Below are 15,292 nucleotides of genomic sequence, written 5' to 3'. Positions count from 1 at the left end.
GTTTATATATGTTGAAAACAATAAAGGCGAGTGAACCGCTCCTTGAGGAGTACCTGAATTTACAGTAGCAAAAGGTGAATCATGATCTTTAAAATGAACAAATTGTTTATGATTTTTTTAGGAAAGCTTCTAACCATTCCAGCAATTGTACATTAAGACCAAGATTTGAAAGTTTAAGGAGGAGTCTATTGTGCTGTACTTTATAATAGGCTTTAGAAAAATCCAAGATGATATCGGTTTGTAATGCGTTATCAATGACTTTGGAAAGGTCATGGATGAAGAGGGACAGTTGGAATGTAATAGAAAGGGATCGGCTGAAGCCGTGTTGGTTGAGAAAGAAAAATTTAATGGAGTCTAAATGAGCTTGGATTTCCTTTGCTATAACATGTTCAAAAATCTTACAACAGGATGAAGTAATAGATATTAGTCTGAAGTTAAGAGGGTTGGACAGAGGGCCAGTTTTGTAAATGAAAATAATTTTATTGATTCTCCAATTGGTGGAGAGGATGGCTAGTGAGAGGTGTTTAGTGAGACACTAAATAAGATTAGAAGATAGTCAGAGATTTCTTCTGCAATATTTGAAAATGGATGTCATTGGGGCCTGCAGAATGGGGTTTCATTTTTTTAGCAACTTTATATATAAAATACTTTCTTTAGTGAAAAGGACCAAATTTGAGTTATGGACAAAATCGACAAATGAATATTGTGGTGGAGTGCGATCAACTGAAAAAACTGAGTAGAAAGTCAAATTGAATTCAATAGCAATATCTGAAGGAGACGAGACGTTTTTATTTCAGATTTTGAGAGAAGTGGGTTCAACAGAAAGATTTAAGTCTGAGGACGTTCAAAAACTTGGTAGGATTTGTTTGTAAGTAATTTGGTAAAGAGTGTGATAGGTACTTGGACTTTTGGATAGAGATGAGGTTCTTGAGACTCCGAGTGAAGGTAGAAATTGAGGATTTTTGGAGTGCATTAGATTTGTTGGATTCATATTTGAAGGTAGCACGCCAGATTTTCCTCTTAAGGTGAATGATGTTTCTATTGATCCAAGGACTGTGGAGAAACTTAGCTGAAACTATTTTTGTCGAACTGTAGCTACGAATTTGTTTATAATAAGTTTGAAAGTTGACCATAGGATATGAATATCGTGGGAGGAAGATATTGATAGGAAAATCATTGAAATGGGAGCAAAGAATGGGTTGTATCAAAGGGTAATTGGCTTTGTTAAAATAATGTTTGGGAGTGAGTTTGAAAGAAGGGATAGAGTAATGAAGAGAGAAATTAATAAATGGGATATTGTGATTTGAACAACATTAGAAGGTGTAAGTATCAAGAATTTGAGTTCGGTTAGAGGTGGCGATAAGATCGAGGGTGGAGCTGGAGTGAACAGTAGTTCTTGTTGGTACTAAAATGTTTTGGACAAGATTAAGCTTATAGAAGATGTCCAAGACTTTATTGTTGATTCGGTGGTTGCCAGACAGTGATTTCAAATTTTTCCAGTCCATTCCCAGGAGGTTCCAGTCTCCAGAGATAAGAAGGGAATGTGTATTAAGGAAACTTTCAAGGACTGATTCGAGTTGGACAAACAAGTGAAAATCGGAAGCCGACGGTAAATAGATAGAAAATAAGGCCAGTGGGAAACAGTTAGGTTGGAGCCGGCTCCAACGATTTCTACGTCAGAACCTAAAGGGATTTCAGTAAGGGGGGATAGAATTATTGAAAATTAGTGCAACACCCCCTCCCTGAGAGTTTTGTCTGTTCGCAAAGCATTAAAACCAGGTGGTAAAATTTAGGAATTAAAAATTGTATTGTCTAACCATGATTCTAAAACTGCAAGGAAGCGGGGATTATGACTAAGCAAGATTGATTACAGAACATCAACTTTATTTCTTAAACTTAGAGTGTTAATGGTTCCCAACTTGATTTTATTTTTCAATTTTGTGGTTGGGTGGATGATGCGAGTGCTCCGGGAAAAGGGTGGCCTGTGGTTTGAGAGGAGTGGTTAGGCAAAGAAGGGTTAGCACTAGATTGGGTGTGGAAAATAGGGACAATATTGTTGATATATAGTGGGATCCCAAACGTATATTAATTTATAAGAGCAAAATTATGAAAAAGTTTGACTTTCTGGCCCCTATCACAAAACTTTTGAAAAGCGTTCCAGATCTTCCCACGAAGCTTGCGTGTTTCAGATGAGAAGTCTTCAGAGATTGATATGTTACTATTTTTTAATTTAAAGGCATTTTTTAGACTATCACTTTTAATTTCGAATTAATTAAATTGATGATGGAGAGTCTGCATCCGAGGGTCCGTTTAGGGCCTATTCTGTGACAACGACCTATATCACTGGGTAAAATGTTCAATTCAAGGTGGTTAAAGCAGCATTGAATGGTTTTGGATGCTAGGGTGGAGAGGGACTCAAAGTCATTTCTTCAGGGATCTCTCTCTCTCAGGTTATTAGTATAGGCATATGCACTATGTATAATTACCAAAATAGAAGCCACATCTTCTTGTCCACTTTCTAGAGCCAACCACAAAGGGCTATTGCCATTTTCATCCAGTGTATCTAAAGCTGCCCCTGACTTACACAGGATATCTACAACAGCTGGCAGATGACGTTTCACAGCTAGTCTCAATGGTGTATCATTATCTCTTGTCCTGAAAAATTAGGACATTAATTAATCCTTTCGAAAATAAAATGTATAATAAACTTTAGAAATGATCGGTTACAGGAATCTCGCTCAATTTTGAGTTTTTCTCCAAAATAATTCATAAATTAGTCAAAAGCATAAAACATCTATACTAAATATAAATCATTTGGAAAAATTAAATTTAAAAAAAAAAAAACCACTCACTTCACATTAATGTCAGCAGCATTCTCAATCAGGAAAAGTGCAGCTTTGGTATCTTGGTTCATGATAGCCTGATGTAAAAGTGTAAGACCATCTGAGTTACTGACATTGATGTTTGCACCACCGGATAGCAACTGCTGGGAAACTTTTAGAAGACCCATTTCTAAAGCAAGGCTCAGTGGCGTGTGACCCTTTGAATTTTTAAGGTTGAAGTTTGGTATAATCACAGAAGGTTGCTCAGTAGACTGTGCATATGCTACAACAAAATTTCAAAACTCAGTTCTGATATTATAGTTACAAATCAAACAAAAATTAAGCTTGCAAACTATATTACAGTCTTATGTCAGGTAGCATGTTCAAAAAATTTTCTCAAAATTAGGAATCATTACTACTACTTTCAACCATACATGCAACTCATACAAATTCCTCTGCAGAATTTCAAATGAATATGGTGCATGCTAGAATGTATGTTCTGAGTGTATTGTGGCCCTATCACATTAATGTAGTCAGAGTTGTGCTAGTTCTGTGTTAATGTTGTTGCTGTCTGATCTGTCTTCCAAGGTTTGAATGCACACTGTGGAGACAAAGGGATCAATACTGCAGAAAGTATTACATCCTAGTCTATGCACCAATTTTTCACTATATCATTGTAGGAAGGTTAGGAAATTGGAAAGTCTTAACATGTCACTTGTTGAGACTTTTTCTTGCACAGGGTCTCCAGTCTATGTGTCATAAGTTTATGTAGACTGGACTATTACATACAATACTTATATTTCGTGAAGCAAACTATGAGAGAACATTTTATTTATGAAAAATATATTTCAAAAATTCAAACTCACTGATCATTTTTTTTAAAAAGGTAGATGTCTTACTTTTATGATCAATCAAAGCCTGTATGGTTTCTTCATGTTGTCCAAGTATTGCTAGATGCAGGGGAGTCTGTTGGTATACCACTTCTTCATCTTCAAAGCTCAGAGTGGAAATGGGCTCAGAAGAAAATGTTTGTATATTGGGGTTACCACCCTTTTGCAACAACACAATTGTTAATGACGAAAGACCCTTCAAACAACTTAGATGAAGTGGTGTTTCTCCCTAAAAAATTAGCATAATTGAATTAAATATAAAAAAATACATAGCTGGAAAAGGAAAAAATAAATGTCCATGCTACAAATACATAATTTAAACATCTTATAATTGACTGCTTTCAATTTTTTTAATGCCTCTATTAATGAATATTTCCTACCAGTGATTTATGTCTAAATTATGTTTGCAAACTAATGAAGCATGAATCATAAAAATATACTATTAAAAAATTGGTCCTCACTTTATTGTTTGTTAAATTTGGTTTTGCTCCATGTACTGCCAAAAATATGCCAGCTTCTTCTTTGGATGCTCTGCACGCCAGATGTAATAAAGTATCCCCTATAAAAATTGCGCAATATGTTAATTATTGTGGTCACCATATGAAATCAAACCATGAAAGAGGAAAAACATTAACACAAAAAGTGAGTTGCGCGTGTGTGTGTACTGTACTGAATATAATAAACACATACAAACCACAAAACCCCACACATATGGTTTCCTAAACAAATGTCAGATAGAAAGACTGAAAAAAATAAAGTATAACCATTCTGTAGCAGCACAAACAGTATGGGTGTAATAAAACCAAACAAAAGTGTTTCCATAGGAATAATTATTTTTTAATATCAATTTTTATTTAATGTTTAACTTAATAGCAAATTCATAATCAGCCAAGTACACACAAAAAGTATAGAAATAATTACCATTTAGAGGACATACAGCATCAAGATTACTTCCTCTTTTGACTAGTTTAGCAGCAAAACTGTTATCATCATATCCACCAATACCAGAGTCCAAAGCCAACCATAAAACTGTCTGTCCCTCAGCATTTTTTATTTCAAGATCTAAATGTTTGTTCTCGAGCAACAACTCAAATATACATGAGTTTTGAGCAATAATTGAGCGATGCAAGCATGTGCTGAAATGAACAAATAGGAGAAAAAGAACATAACTCTCTAAAAATTTGCATAATTGTCTCAGTTATGCTTGAATCAACTATTGAAACTTGTTTAAAAAAAAACAAATTGAATAATTAATGAAATCAAAACTTTATTTTATAAATTATTATTTTTTTTTTCTAACAAAAATTACACAAGCTTTTGTATTTTGAATTTAATTTTTTTCCAACAAGAAATACATTAAAAATATATGAATCCTAACTCACTTTCCATTAATGTCTTGCAAGCAGAGATCTGCAGAGTGCTTGACAAGCTTTTGCGCAACGTCTGTCATACCCTCCATAACACTTTGAGAAACCTCTTTTGGACAGATGCTGGCAACCAAATGCAGAGGAGCAGCTTTTTCTACCGGAAGAACAGTGTTCACAGCAGCATTGTTTTCTATGAGGAAAATGGCAGAAAATGTGTCTCCTGCCAATTGAAAGGAAGCATTTTACTATTCTTACATAATCAATAAAATGACACTTTGGATGAAAACCATGACTTATTTTACAAACAAAAATATCCACAAAACAAAATTTCATGCACCTCAGAAAATTACAATTAACAGATGAATCCAAAATTTAATACCATTTATGAAAATTGTGTGTGTCAATTTTAGATATTACATATTTTTATTGGCTGATCTAATGCTTGTTCATTAACTTATTTGTAATAGTAAACTTGAAATCCGTGACTTCATCATTTATTTTTCATTAAGATACAAAAACCAGCTTATTTAATGTTAAATAAAATCTTAGCATACATCACAGAATTAGAAACATAACTTATCATTGGAAGACGACACAGAACATGCTTTGAGGGAAAGGGGGAAATTATGTTATAAAATAATCAATTGAACTTCTAATGCAGGGGTTCTTAACCCATGGGTTGCAGGAGCTCCGAAAAGAGTTGCACAAATCAACTTACAAGCTGGTTATAAATCTATTTGTTGCACGACTGATTTGAATGAATAATTTCAGAATTTATAAAATGAATAATTTCAGAATTTATAAAATGAATAATTTCAGAATTTATAAAATGAATAATTTCAGAATTTATAAAATGAATAATTTCAGAATTTATAAAATGAATAATTTCAGAATTTATAAAATGAATAATTTCAGAATTTATAAAATGAATAATTTCAGAATTTATAAAATGAATAATTTCAGAATTTATTCATTGGCAAAAACAGTTAAAAACCCCGGCTTTAGTCAATACAAAAATTGCAGAAAAGAAAATATGAAACTCTCCCACATATTTTTCACTACTGATCTTTGGATTATATCAAGGCAAGTGAACTTGACTGAAAGTCATAATATAAAAATTGAACTTCAAACAGCATAAAAAATTAACATTTAAATTACATCGTAAATAATAAAAGTACTTACTTCTCTGAATAGCTTTGTGCAGCAAAGTCCAGCCTTTGTTGTCTGCCTGATTTACATTTGCTCTGTGATTAACCAGAGTTTTGGCAATGCTTTCTTGCTGGGAACGTAATGCCAAGTCCAATGGTATGTCACCTTGATTATCAATTTCATGCAATTTTGCTGGAAGCTGAAATTGTGAATGAAATGTAAGCTATGAACAAAATTCAGCACTCTTCTCAAAGCATACACAAAAATCAATTTCAAACAACAAAACTGATGAAAAATTTTAAAATGAGTCAAAAGTTTAAATTTATGACTTGTTATATAGTTGACTTTGAATGATCATCAAACTTATTCTACATATATATACAGAAAATCATTGCATTGAGGCACAACTGAATATTGATTGGTAACACTATGAAAACTGTGTGCATTATAACCACCATCCTATATTTAGGTATGTAGCTATGCACATCAGCACATTTTCAGGCTTCATAAACTAATTGGGATAGGGCACCCTAAATGTGGGTACGATGAAAACTACATAATGACAAGGTACCTTGTTAAAGTTCATTAAACCAAAGTAAAGTTTAAATTTCATAAAACAAGCTTAATGTTGCTTAAAGTGGTCCAAAATAATTTCCTTCAGAAAATTTTTCCTTAACACTCATTTACAAACCCTATTTCTTTCATGCATACACCATCGAATTAATAATATCAACCAGAGAATTTTGTGAAAAAAAATTATACCTGAGAATCGTATTCTATAAGAAACAGGAAAACTACATCTTCTCTGTATATTCTTATTGCAGTATGCAAGGAAAATTCTGTCTTTGCTTTGAACATTTTATACAGAAGAGGTGCACTCATATGAGCAAAATCATCACTGGAAAAATCATTCTAAAAAAAGAATTGAAGAATGATAACTAACATAATCTTAAGCCACAAGTTTTTCACTACTAATATTTAAACAAAAATATGAATGCATTCGCGCTTGAAAGATGAAAAAAACTGCAGTGATGCGATGAGTATCACTGCAGTATAAATGTATGTGCTTAAATCTGAACCATTTCTCCCTCCTTCCAAATATAGATTTAATTTTTTTTCCTCAATTCTATGTTATATACAAATGTACAGTAGACTCTAAACTACAATAATTCTGTGATTTCAAAGGTGCACAAAAACCCCGGTTTTAGGGTGTGACTGTGCAAAATCGACCATTGAAATCTCCCACATTGCGCTAGCCACATCTCAAAGCCGGTTTTTGCATGGTTTAGAGCGTAAGTGGAGGGACATTGTGTCACGGAAGAGGGCTAAAAGGAAGCAGCAGTCATCTATCAAGGACGTTTTCAAAAAATATGAACCGAGTTTTGTCTCTTTCACCTTAGGCTTACATTTTACATAGTCTTTGAAATTGGTGTGATCATTCAACAATGAACAGTAAAAGTTTAAATAATTTTAGTAAGAACTAAGCTTATGTTTTATTTTAAAAGCGTGTGTGTTCATACTGTGCACTCTATAAGATTTTATTTTTCCTGAAATCAAGTTAGACATAATAAAATTTATCCTAAAATGCGTCCAATATTTTTGTTCTTAGGTCATTTATTTTGTAAGAAATTGCTTAAAATGCAAAATTTCAGCATTTACATTTTTAAAATGTACTTTATTAAGCTCACATCTACTTAGAGGTCAGAAAATATAAATAAGAGCAGGTTTTGGTATAAAAAAGATGATGGGAGAATAGTAAATGAGCATTTGTAGAGCTTCAGACTATCCAGCTTTTCTGTTATCTGGCCCACCCTTCCGCCACATTAGGCTGGATAGTCCAGTGTCTACTCTGTGTGTAGATATTATAACCATAATAGATATGACTGACATAATGCAAGACACTAATATCCTGAAGATTTGGACATGCACTGTATGATTATATTAAATTTAGTCAATAGTTTTCATACTCCTTCATGCCTTTGAAAATAAAAAAACGCGGTGGCAAACATTCAACAAAATCACAATCGTGTCAATGACCATCCATTTCAAAACATGACCTGACTTTCACCGGAAACCCCCCTCCCCGAATTAATTTTGGAGTGGACTCTGTAATTTTATTCATCAACTGTTATTTATTTATTGTTCTAAAATACAAATTGAGATTCGCAACATTGCTGACAGAAACATCAAATAATGCATGCAGGAATTCAGAACCAAAGATTAATTAATAAGTTTTTTATTAGAATTTTGATCAGCATTTGTATGTTCAAATGTAATTAAAAACGAATGGAATAAAAATCCATTAAAATGAAAATTTAATTGTATTATTTGAAAATAAATAGTGAGGATTGAAACATTTACCCAGTGGCTTGAAATTAATTCTGAACAATGACTTTTCAGAGTTTTTGCATCGATTTCATCAGCAGTTTGATAAAACTTCACACAATTATGGACATTGACAGCAGATATCAAAGCCTTTTCACACCTTCAAAAATAAGATATAAATATATACACAACCTTAGAAAAAGAGTATACTTATATTATTAATGAAAAAATATATAGGCCTATTTTTCATAATGATTTTGGAAAACAAATCTAGAATAAATAACTACATATATACCTATTTACTAAGCTTGTAAGTTCAAATCGTTTAGCAAATCTCATCAGATCAAGTAGGAAGGATTCTGGTTTTGAGAGGTCTATTTGGTCGGTATAAACCCACCTTAATAACGTGAAACCTATTTCGTTTGGGATATCTATAATGAAACAAGCAATTGATAATTTAAAAAAAAAAAAATTGGATAAACAATGATTTAGCCATCCATAAACCATTAATATTTTATTATTACAGCGGTGTAAGATTTTGCAGTTTCCTTTAGTTTTCAATCATAAAAATTTCAAATTTCATTGGAAAATAAATAATGTTTCTTTTACCTCTTAAATCCAGAGACTCAACTTCCGCCAAGTTTGGAACACCCCAGTTATTGCTCCTTGCTGATAAAACAAATTTATGGGCCCGGATTTGACGTCCATCCAGATGTACTGTCAAGTCACTAACATTAATGAAATATAAAAACCAAAGACTTAATAAAAAATACAAATAAATACAAATACAACGCCACAACAGGCAAAATGCCCAATGAAGTGGCTGAGAAAAAGATGCCCATAAAAATACGTCATATATTTCAAAAATATAATGTCATAAATTTCAAAAATATAGCAACCCAATTAAAAATGCAATTAACAAAAATTGTAAACAATATATACACAGGATAAAATATTATACAATGCCCATAAAGAATACTTATGGTTGTCTTATATTAAGTATGGATAGCTTCTCGATTTACCCCAACATGTTTATCGTATTTTTTTTTAAACGTGTCAACTGTGTTACAATTTATTACCTCCGGGGGTAAGCTATTCCATTCCAGTTCTAACAACCCTTAGAACTAAGACATGTTTAGCAAAATGTTACTAATATAAGCATAAACTAGTCCCCTAATCTGTATGTATTAAGTGGTGCATTTGAAATTTTTTGTGAAAGTTGTGGACACAAATGTCCAAATTTACAGCCTCTAATGCACCAAGGACCCGTGGATGTGTCCAGGTGAGTCCACACACATTAAGACAGCAATGCCAGGTACAATGCATCAAACTGATACAATCTAACCATCACATCAAACTATGATACTTCAATTACAAATATCTCGACTTGAAAAAGATTCCGCAAAAAATAAAATGAGCAAAAAAGTAATTCGGCATGAACAGAATATTTGACTTATGAGCTTGAAACTTCTAAGAGAAATTCATTTGACATGTGAATGGTTGTTCTAAAAGTCAAAATCGACAGTGGTTGCCGTATTGTACAATTATATAGTGTTTTTTTTAAAAGCAAAAATACAGCGATACCTCAGCCAACAAATGCCTGAACTTGTACAGGGGTCTGTCCAGCCGGAATTTGGGTCCGGAAAACGGACCCTTCACAAAATTCCGGGGCTAAGAAACGGACCCTTCACAAAATTCCGGAGCTAAAAAACGGACCCTTCACAAAATTCCGGGGGTAAAAAAAGGATGTGTCACAAAATTTGGAGGATAATAAACGGATCCATCACAAAATTCCAGAAAACGAACCCTTCATGAAAATTACGTCGTAAAAAACGAACTTTTGCGACTGCTGTGCGACAAAATTCTTATCAGTTATGACCCTAGTCGTAATAGAAAGCCATTGATCTTTTTTTTAAGCATGCATTGTTGGCCCAACACCACCACCCACTCTCCCATAGATGAGTAATCTTATCTATAGAAGTTCTTGAGAGGGCTTTCCTTGTTTCTAGTCTTCTTGTTAGGACATCCCGCTGGTTGACCACGGATTGACCGCGTCCGATATTTTATCGCACAACCTATGCCATTATACAAACGCTTTAGCCCTGCACTTCTCCTCAAATGGTCTTTGAATCACAACCTCTTGTTAGTCGTAAAATCGGTGTAGTTGATGCTTATTGTAGAATTGGATTATGCGCTTTCATTTTTGAAAATTTAATATGAAGCGTGGTTGACCACCAACAGGTGGAAATTCAAGGAATAGTGATTACTACATTAAAAAAATACGGCCAACTGACGTTCGGGGATGCAGCTCCATAACATCGTTTTTTAAACGAGGATCTGAAAACGTCACCAAAAAGACGTCAGATACAGATAATTCCAATTGTGCTAACCCGGAAAAAATTACTGAAACATTGCTTCCTTCATCGGTTTCGAACCACGCTGTCGAAACCTTGGAAACGGCGCGATACATTACCGATTTATCGGAGGCGCCTAAAGACATTACCGATTTATCAGAAGCGCTGAAAGACATTTCGGATTCTTCGAAAGACATTGCCGATTCGTCGGAAGCGGCAGAAGAGATGACCGATTTATCGGAAGTGGCGGAAGACAATTCCGTTTCTTCGAAAGACATTACCGATTCGTCGAAAGCGGTGGAAGACATTGCTGATTTATCGGAAGCGCTGAAAGATGCTACGAATTCATCGGTAGAGCCGGATTTAAAGAAAATTTCATCTACAGAAGCTAGAAAAATGGGTCCAAAAGTACCGAATTTATTGAACATCGCACGTTTTGAAAAGCTTCACAGTTGGCTATGTTACAGCATTTCTGCATCTGGCTTTCTTTGCAAAATATGTTCTACATTTTTTGATAAGGGACCCTGGATTGACCAAGGGGTGCAATTTGGCGATCACCCAACACGATGTGTCAACAAGCATATATATAGCCAGAAACACAAACAAGCTGTGAGTGCATCAAAAACTAGGAAAATGATAATAAAAATGAAATGAAATAGGAAAATGAGGTTGCTGTTTAATTAGTATTACTTTCACTGCTATTTTGAACGTTTTCACAAAAATAAGGTACATTTTCACAAAAATAGGACCCTGTGCAAAAAGTCTGGACAGACCCCTGTTGTACATTTTTCAGCAACAACAATTTTTTCATGATTTTTCTGTCTCAACTTACCAATACAGATTCGGCTAGCAAACATTTCTGTTGATATGGATGTGTGCACTAACTAGCCCAGACAAACCTTAATAAAAATAGCCTTGACACTGGCAAAATTGCAGAAGTTTTGTAAATTGTTTCTTAATCAGAAATCATTACTGAACAATCTAACTAAAATCGGACCACAGTCCTAAAACCAGATTTCAAAATCATGTTTATGTGTGCAAGATTAGGGATATCAAAACAACTTTTTTTCATCTTCGTAGCAAAAAAAGAAAAAAAGATTTACACCCTATATTGGTGGATTTTCGTGGTTTCTTGCTAATTTTCCATAATCCTTTACAATTTGTGCCAAATCAATGGATGAAAAACAACTTCATTTCTAACTATGAATCTCAAAGTGATGAAAATGATTAATTCGTTTTTTTTTTTTTGGTTCACTGAAATATTTCTGCAATCTTTCTTTTGTCTCCACTTTTGTTTGTTTATCTCTTTCAACCCTTTGTGGTAATTTTTTCTTCTCCCTTTTCTCATATTGCTCTATGCCTATGATAAACTATATAAATTCAAAAAAAAAAAAAGATTTTAACCAGTAGTTTGAAAGGAATATGAACTTTTGTGTGTGTACTATTTGAAAATACTTCAATTTTAAGTTGTGAAAATAAACTAATATATTGCTTTTATTGCTATAATTTTGAGATTCATAGTTAGAATGAAGTTTTTTCATCCATTGATTTGGCACACCCCACAAGCTGTTAAACAGGACAGTCCATTATGTTTGCATCCGTAATACATCCTATGCCTAAAATAGAAAAAACCACTCTGTCATTTTGAAATCGGTTTTTTCTTGTGGTCTGATTTTGGATATGTTGTTCAGTAATAATTTCTGATTGAGAAACAATTTACAAAGCAGCTGTTGAAATTTCGCCAGGGTTTATCCACAAATTGCCTGGACTAAACATAAAACAACTGCGTCATGAGCTGGATTATAGCGCTAATTATCATCAGAGAGAATTGCTATCACTAAAGCCTGATTAACTCATGTCCACCTTGGAATATTTTTCCAGATGTACCTCCAGTTTTCTTTCTGAAAGTTTTGAACCGTTTCACGTAAAATAAAAGATTCAGCGAAAAAGAAAACACATTGAAAAAAAAGCTTATGTTTTTGGAGCGCACGTGCTTCCAATTCAAGATTTGTAGCATCAAACTGAACAGTGTGAATGTTCTAGGAGCTAATCTTTTCATCTCCATGTACAGGACAAAGAAATGCATTGATCAATATAGTTAAATGATATAACATGCATTAACATTAGGAATATTTCTGAGGTTAAAGCATATTATAACACAGGCAGAATCGTTAAAACACAATTGTCCATATGGGCAATAGTGTTTTAGATAATAGGGATTTCAGCTAATTAATATGATTCTGGAAAAAATTACCTTCATCAGCTGAGATACTGTACCATGGTAATTGATTTTTATACGAGTATTATTATTTTAAGAATGCAGGACACTAACAAAATTTCCATTATTTTGAATTTGAAAAAAATGATTATCAATGATCAAATTTAAAAAGGAATAACCATAAAAACTACATACTCAAGATAATGTTTTTATGAACTTTGGTATATCTAATAAATACGTTGGAAATGAATGTTAAGTAAAAAACACATAAAACCTTTTAGAATGATTTTTATGTATCAAAAATTTTTTTCCATAAGAGATGGTATGTCTCTTGACCATTAATTTCAAAACATGGTTATTTCACTGCAAACTAAACCACCAAATCAAAATTGAATAGAGATTACAAACCCACATGACCCAGGCTCTATCACACAACGGCAACTTTGGCTCATTACTCCGAAGGTCACAGACCCCAGCAATTACATGGACATTAAGGTTTTGAAAAAAAAAAAACCACATACACAATATGCAAAGCATAATTGTCACCAACAGTAAAAGTCAGTAAAGCACATATAATGGTACCTGTACAATTCCTTGTCAAATAAATCAGCAACCGTTTTTAGGAGACGCTCGATGAAAGAATCACCATTCACATGACCAGAAGAAGCAGATGCTATACTACATTTCTTTTCCACTTCAGCAAGCTTTGCTTGTAATTTCACATACTCTTCTCGAAGAAGACTTAGATGCCGTTGAAGTTTTATCACTTCTAAGGAGTAGATGAGAGAAAATTATGATTTCAAAATAATGAAACAATAAGTGATGTATGCCACCAGGATGCATTTTTCACAGTTGAAAATTTAAAAAATGCATCTTCTGTACTCAAAGACCCCATGAACAAAAATTAAATCATATACAGTAAAAATCCTACATGACGATACCTTCTGTAATGATAAAAAAATGATAAAAGTGGGTTTTCTCTGCGCTTTCTAACTTTGAGACACAAATTTGAGCCAGTCTTTTATTTGAAAAAGTCACACGTTGGAGAGAGCAGATGGACCTTGAAACATAATTACATGACACTGAAAATTCAGGCATCCCCCATTTTCACTTTAAAGACAGATGACAGCGCCATTAGCACATAAGAAAATCTTACTCTGATGACATAAGTACGTTAGGGTTACACATACACTCAGAGCAGGGTTTAAGTTACAGTCACATTTTTTTTACAAAATGCGAATGAAAATCTAAGAATACGAAAAAAGTAGTAGCCACTTTTGCAAAAATGCATACAGGAGGTATAAAACGAGTAGACATCCAACCATTAATCATTACATTAGCATTGTAGCATTTTTGCTAAAGCTTTTTCCCCAATTTTCACTCTTTTGCGAAAGGAATTTTTATCTAGTTTAAACCTGACTCAGAACAAGCGTAATACAGTGAACCCTGCATATAACGATAAACCTGCTTATAATGCTATTTTCTTTGGTCCTGGCAGAATTCCTATTCATTAGAAAATAACATGAACGCTAAACTATCTACAATGATAACCTGTCAAAAAAATATTTTTCAGGCTTTACTGTATAACATATTGGCAGATTCAGAATGATGTATTGAGAGTGGCAAATTGCGAACGTTTTTTTAAGTCAGCCTGTATTTTGTGGGAGAGATCTAACTTTTGACAGGGGCAATCGTTTCTCCCTCTGGATCTGCACCTGAGCAAACATCTTCAGCTGCGAATGGAGCCGAGGCAGACATCTTCAAATTCAAATAGAGTAGGAGGCTTCGGCTGTGAATGAAGACATCTTCAGCAGCAAATACAGTGGAGGCAGCTTTGAATGATGAAAAGGCAGATATCCTCAGTTGGGAATATAGTGGAGCAGGTGGATCCAGAGTGACGTGTCAGATAAGCAATATATTATGTAGGTACATTGGATCATCCTGTATCTTACGAGTCAGACTCTCTCTTCTCCCCCATATTACTTGGTTCTTGAGAAGGGTGATTCCCCCTCCCCCGATCGGCCTCATTAAAATTTTGCATATGGTCCCCACTGTGTCAATGGCTGAAAGCTGTGGGGTCATATCCTGTCACGCTCTTTGGTAACGTGCGAGTGTAATACAGTGAAACCTGTATTTCTCTGTGTTCCAATAGCACAAATGCTCAAAC

At 33.8% G+C, this 15,292-nt stretch overlaps 1 protein-coding gene across 1 annotated transcript in view; it reads right to left on the bottom strand.

Annotated features, from left to right (window-relative positions):
- The window catches only part of LOC149089705 (ankyrin repeat and FYVE domain-containing protein 1), a 44,352-nt gene that overhangs the window by 28,351 nt on the left and 709 nt on the right, over positions 1–15,292 (bottom strand). Inside the window, exons 2-13 of the mRNA XM_089239027.1 lie at positions 13,708–13,894; positions 9,163–9,281; positions 8,849–8,984; positions 8,590–8,713; positions 6,991–7,140; positions 6,262–6,427; positions 5,095–5,299; positions 4,634–4,848; positions 4,174–4,271; positions 3,722–3,941; positions 2,853–3,105; positions 2,487–2,655 (exon numbers count right to left, since the gene is read on the bottom strand). Of these exons, the coding sequence (XP_089095153.1) occupies positions 2,487–2,655; positions 2,853–3,105; positions 3,722–3,941; positions 4,174–4,271; positions 4,634–4,848; positions 5,095–5,299; positions 6,262–6,427; positions 6,991–7,140; positions 8,590–8,713; positions 8,849–8,984; positions 9,163–9,281; positions 13,708–13,894 (2,042 nt within the window). The remainder of the gene's footprint in view (positions 1–2,486; positions 2,656–2,852; positions 3,106–3,721; positions 3,942–4,173; positions 4,272–4,633; positions 4,849–5,094; positions 5,300–6,261; positions 6,428–6,990; positions 7,141–8,589; positions 8,714–8,848; positions 8,985–9,162; positions 9,282–13,707; positions 13,895–15,292) is intronic.

Source organism: Pholcus phalangioides, unplaced genomic scaffold (assembly GCF_987345545.1).
Source record: "Pholcus phalangioides strain wild (caught in Gottingen) unplaced genomic scaffold, Ppha-v1.0 ptg000001l_1, whole genome shotgun sequence".
Taxonomy (NCBI): Eukaryota; Metazoa; Arthropoda; class Arachnida; order Araneae; family Pholcidae; genus Pholcus; species Pholcus phalangioides.
This window is presented reverse-complemented; position numbering and strand designations above follow the sequence as displayed.